The 6,297-nt window shown below is 37.6% G+C and overlaps 1 protein-coding gene across 1 annotated transcript; it reads left to right on the forward strand.

The window, feature by feature from the left end:
• The first annotated feature begins 683 nt into the window (after window positions 1-683).
• LOC119767768 (5'-deoxynucleotidase HDDC2) lies at window positions 684-5,043 on the forward strand. Its single transcript, XM_038257222.1, has 4 exons — window positions 684-899; window positions 1,183-1,321; window positions 1,381-1,535; window positions 4,315-5,043. Exons 1-4 carry the CDS (start codon window positions 684-686, stop codon window positions 4,585-4,587), a joined length of 783 nt encoding a protein of 260 aa, XP_038113150.1. The 3' UTR covers window positions 4,588-5,043.
• The last annotated feature ends 1,254 nt before the right edge of the window (window positions 5,044-6,297 follow it).

Here is a 6,297-nt window from a genome sequence, read left to right on the forward strand (position 1 = left end):
CCGACACTTAAGGCATGAACATAAAAAAATTATCTGCATTCTAACACATAATGGCTCAGGGCGGCGAAAGCTTTGTATCACTAGAAAAAGTTTCCAACAGCTAAAACATAAACTTCGTTTCGAGATATTGCAAATATCTAGAGTTGTTTTTAAAAGGTCATATAAACATATGAAAGACAATAGCTTATAGGGTCTTTTAAAAGAAAACTCTAGATATGTTTGAGCAGGTAAATAAAATGAAAATATGATATGTGCGACTTCTTGCAAAATAGGTAAATAAAATGTGTTTCTCAATACAATTACATGAATTTTAATTTACTTCTGTAGTTTGGTATAAGAAAAAATAGTGAAGTCTTAGTCAAAACGATCAATGGATAATTGTTACTGTTCTATTGCATTGTTTTTTTTTGCTAGACCGAATGTTTTAACAGTAAACTCAACCGTTTATCTCGTTTAACAGCCTGTATAACAGTTTCATTCTATACTCCATGTCTACCCGTGGACGTCTACGCTAGAGGGGAGTTCGTTCATAAAATTTACCAGTCGTCACGAATACAAGCAACAGTTTTTCGGCCACAGCAAAGTTTCTGCGCGAGAGCTTGCAATCCAATAACGGAGCTGCTGTCATTCAGGCATCTGTCAGAGTAATGGCAAAAAGTTGCACATAAACTTTGAGCATAAAGATGCTTACTATTTATAGGTTATCGACCAAGCTAAAAAGGCAGTCGTTTAATCTGTGCTCGAAATTATCCAAATTAGTAATGTCGCGGGAAACTCACGTAAACGGAGTAGTGCAGCAGCTCTCGATGAATGGCCAAGCTGGAGGTGACGAGCCGGAACAGGTGCGGAACAAGTACGGCGATTATGTGAAGTTTTTGGAGTTGGTGGGGAATCTCAAGGTGAGTGAGCAGTGATTTTCTGTGCAATTTTCTCTTTTTTCCAATATAAGCTGAGTTAAAGGGAAGTTATCACTATGAATCATGAAAATATTCTGGATTGTGGTAATTGCTTACGTAATTGTTTTGCAAAATCTAATAGCCTTGCCAAACTGACCACTTCAGTACATTGTCTCTAACCTTGAGATGATTCATACGTCACGAACAGCTGTTACTCGGGGATGGCTCAATCATATGATCATTTTTTAACTAAAGTAAATCATTTATTTTTTCTCTGTTTACACAGCATATGAAACGAACAGGCTGGGTGCTGCGAAATGTTAAGGATTGCGAAAGTATATCTGGTCACATGTACCGAATGGGGATGATGTCGTTTTTGCTGGACGGCAACCAGGGCTTGGACAGGATTCGCGTCATGGAACTAGGTTCATTGATTTTTGCGTTGAAAAGTTTCATCGATATTTATGCGAACTCTTTGTTTTAGCTTTGGTACATGACCTTGCCGAAAGCATCGTTGGTGACATCACGCCCTACTGTGGCATCTCGAGGGAGGAAAAACTGCTGCGGGAGTTTTCGGCCATGTCGGAAATCTCGGAGCTGCTTGGACCCTCGAAAGACAAACTGTTGGAACTGTTCAACGTAAGTAACAATTTAGCATATAAAACCTTATAGGGTGTTTTTTCTGTTTCTTAATTTCCACTTCGATCGCAATGTTTGAATAGTTTGTTCCCTGTGCAATCGCTATTTGCCCTCGTGACCAAAGATGTTTTTGATAATAATGAATTACCATTATAAATATTGAAAAGATATTATAGTTGCCACCATATTCTCGGTGGCAGACGTTATACCTTGTCATCGTGATATTCAAATCAAATAGATACCATGACGGGCCTTGTGCGACAAAGATAACGATAAAGAGTATTTATTGGATCTATTTCGTTTGATTGCAATAGATATTTGTGTGCAGTGCACAATAGTAGAAGTGGTTAACATTTTGGCTTTTCAACTTAAATCGAATGAAATTTCGTTTTTATCTGGGTTTGTATGAAATTGTCAGACAGGTTCTTGAACGGAACCTGGTTTGGGCGAAGTAAAATGTTACAATCCTAGAAACACCCGTTCGAATGAAAACGCAGCTCCACTTTTGAAAGTCAATGTCAGTAATGGCTAATTTTTTGTCATGGTCTTTTTGTGATGGGCTCTCTGAAGTCGTTTCAATCGACAGAGTTAACTTAAACTAGTTCGGCTTATACATATTTATCAAACCCGAGTATAAATTATATGGATTTTTACAAAGCACTTTGTACGTGTGTCAATCCAAAATTTCGCGAAGCGAAAGTGTAACGATTTGTGTGATTGTTTAAACGCTTATATCTTCCACCCCAATCAAGAAATCTGCATGCTTTATCCACCAAACGAAAGGGGAAGTCTTAAATTGCAAGTAGACTAGTAGTGGATAAAACTTAAACTTAAAGTATTCAAAAGTTAAGATGAAAATAAAAAATGAATACAGGAAAAATCACGGCTGCTGATTGGATGAGAGCACTTAGCCAATTTTGCCTTGACTCCTGCATTCGCAGGCAGCGAATGACAATAAATTAACTACCTCCACCACCCTGCTTTCGTGGAACTGTTGGACATTTTCCGAACCTTACTTGTTTTGGTAATATTTTCGTGTTTTGGCAATTTATTTCCATAGAGGTGCCAATAATTGAAAACATTACATTAGAGTTAATTATTCGGGATTAAATAAATTGGCAAAGAATTAAAAAATATAAATAAAAATAGAATAATTTTTCAGAGTGTTTTACAAAGTTCTTTGTAATGTTGGTCATGCAGTACATAAACACCTGCACCTTATATCTAAGATATTAACACTGGAATGCCCAACGCATGTCCAACTTACACGGACGCCCAAGCCTCCCAAAAAAGTTGGAACGGTAACTTCAACTCGCTGGTTCTCGGACATAACCCAACCAATCGGAACGATTCTTGTTTCCAGTGATTTGTAAGAATGTCTAGATGATCCTAAAATTTTGCAGAACTTGATTTGCACAAATCTGTAATTTCTGCGACCGAAAACATCGTTCCACCTTTTTTCAAAACGACTGCCTCCGCGGAATTTTTGGCGATTTTTTTTTACATGCGAAAAAAAAAGTTGGAACGATGTTTTTGATCGCAAAAATTACAGATTTGATCAAATTAAGTTCTGAAAAGTTCTAGAATCATCTAGACATCCTAATAAATCACTAGAAAGAAGAATCATCTTGATTGGTTAAGTTATGCCCGAGAACCATTGAGTTGAAGTTACCGTTCCAACTTTTTTGTAGCCTTGGGCGTTGGAATGTTAAAAGAACGCTCCCTTAATAATAAAGTTTGGTTTGGTACTCCGGGACCCTCTGGGATGGCACATTGTATTTCCACGAATGCCCTGGACACTATTATGGTTATAGCGCCACAACTCGCTCTCTGTAACAGTATTTCCAATAGGGACGTGGCGTTACATCGTGCTGCCATCTGGTTTTTTTAAGTGCAAGAGTGGAAAAGTGTTGAGCCATCGTTGTTTGGAAGAATCGTTAAAAATAGGGACGTATAGGGTGAATACGAACAGGTGGGACAATTATGCGGAGAACGGCATAATAGCATTCGGTACAAACGCAGATTCGCCCTATTGAACTGTTACTACGGATTTTCTCGAAATACGGCCCGGAGACATTTTTCAAGACAAGATTCGTCTGATCACGTCTCCGTCGGACGGAGAAGTAGATGTCAGTTCGAATCCCAAGGCGGTTGGGAGCTTCGGTATAAAAAGTGGTTTGGATTGCCTCACCGTTTCAAGCCTTCCAACACCTTGTTGCGGGATCTCCACAATAAGGGAACGCCATGATAATGCTGTAGAGCGAACAATTTTATTTTGACAAGAGGGCAAACATTTTTATTAATTTAGGAAGTATGAGGCAGCATGATTGTCTCTAAAGTTTAAAAAATACGCTTCAAAAATTGTGTTTAGCAATTTTTTTAATCAAATTAATATCATTGACTTATTTCTTCTAAAGAGAATCTATCTAGATCAGGCCTGCCCAACCTTTTTGGCTCAATTCTCACATTTTTGATCGCCTAAATAACAATTGTTATTTTTTTCATGGTTTATTTGATGGAATCGGTTCTCAGGTTCTCATCTATAAACCACGTGGACAATTTTCCATGCAAAAAAAAAAACTTTATATGGAGCGCGGGTAACCGCAATCAAATAAACCATGCAAAAATGGACAATTCATATTTCGACGATCTAACATGTGAAAATTGACCCAAAAACGATGAGCAGGGATGATCTAGATGCAAGGTAAATTAAATTCTTGAGTAAACATTGAACAATGCTTGAGTTTACATTTACTTACCTCTGTTTCTTTAATTTCAGGAATACGAAGCAGGTAAAACTGCCGAGGCTAAGTTTGTCAAAGATCTGGACCGTCTCGACATGGTGATGCAAGCTTTCGAGTATGAAAAGCGAGACAACTGTCCTATGAAGCATCAGGAGTTTTTCGATTCTACAAAGGGAAAATTTTCCCACCCGCTGGTGATCAACATTGTGAACGAAATCAACGCTCAAAGGGAAAAGTTTGCCGAAGGAAGTGCCGACCCGAGCTCCTCCCCATCACGCGAGGTAGCCAGCAGTGGTGGTGCCAGATGATTTTGGCGCTGGAAATTTATTCGTCTTTTTCAGTGACCAGATGAGATGTACTAACCTAATTTTCTGCTACTCGATGTACGTCAACTTTTACTGTATGTGATCTCATCTTTGCTTATCCTTTTTACGGAATTATCGCGGACACGTAAGATGAGGACATAGGCTAGTCACCTTTTTTTTCTAGATGTCCTTAGGGCTATGAGTTATTGCGACCGGCTTTAGCTTTCAATTTAGCTAAATTTTTACTTAAATAAATTCACAGTTCAATGAGTCAACATAGCAAAGGACGTAAAGGGAATGGTTTGTATTTCAGGGACTATGAACGTTATTTTACCAAAAGTATTTATGTCATTCGAAACTTAATAAGACCATTACAAATTTGATTATAACATTTAAATAAAATTTGTATTGGCCTTACATATGCACAAAATAAACAGTTCAATATGAATAATTGAAGAAGGTTTTTGTTTTTTTTTATTTTATTTAGTCTGTAAGTATATTATTGGAGTGTAACAAAAATAACTTTTTGGCGGGCATTCAAGGGTTTGTTCCGGTGGGCATACTGAGCCCAAATCCCAAATATGGGCTTGATTGGACGCAGCAGGAGCAGGCGCCTTGCATTTGAATTTTAAATGGGATTTTACACGTGAAAAAAGTATTTTTTTTCGAAAATGACAATTCTTGATTTTTTGGTTGTTTTGATGTTTATTTTTAAAATTAGTGTCTTATTTCAACATACTAAAACTATTTTCAAAAATGATTGTTTTGGTAAGTGACTTTTTTCATAAAAGTAGTTTAACTTCATGGAAACTATATTATAAAGGTCCCTTAACTCATTTATTATCTCCCTTCAATGTTGTATTAAACAAAATGGCTTGTTTTCTAAGGTGGCCCATTCTGTCCCGCAGGATGGTCCATTCTGACCCGCACCCTTGAAAAGTAGTCGAAAAACAATATTCATCAGCCAAAAGTATACAACAATGAAGGGAACATCGCAAAGCATAAGCCTACTACATCGAATTCATAAATTTGTATGTTTTTCTATGGTTTTTGGCGCATTTTACTTAGGCGGGCCATTCTGCACCCTGCCCCTGTATATAACATTGAAGTTTGGAGCACCCTGGAGCTCGGTACAGACCTTCAATTTATGGCATTTTTTTCAAAAAATCGTCTCCGACAAAAAAGATATGCGTCGCACCTCGCGACGCCCGAGACGTCATTTGATTTTGCTGGGACCAATTTTTCGAAAAAATGCCCACCGGAACAAACCTCTGAATGCCCGCCAAATAGTCATTTGGAATTTCGCAAATAAAATATCATTTGAAGTGAAACTAAATCGAGATATGACCGAATCATAACGCGAGAGAAGTTTTTCCTACACATAAAAGGTAGAAAAACGGAACGGAAAAACGTTTAGATTTTTTTTGAAAAATTGGCCCCAGCAAAACAATTAAAAAAAAATGATATTTGAAGGCTTTTGCCGAGCTCCACGGTGCTCAAAACTTCAATGTTATACATACCAAAACTTGCGCAACTTGGCTTACACACCAATGATGTTGAAAGTAAACACGCGTTGCCAAAATGCTTCAAACATAAACATTTATTAAAAACATTTTTTTTTCGGGTTGAATCCCATTTAAATTTCAAGTGCAATGTCCAGCTCCTGTTGAGGCAAATCAAACTCATATTTTGGATTCTGGCTCAGTACGCCTA

This window comes from Culex quinquefasciatus, chromosome 2, assembly GCF_015732765.1.
Source record: "Culex quinquefasciatus strain JHB chromosome 2, VPISU_Cqui_1.0_pri_paternal, whole genome shotgun sequence".
NCBI lineage: Eukaryota > Metazoa > Arthropoda > Insecta > Diptera > Culicidae > Culex > Culex quinquefasciatus.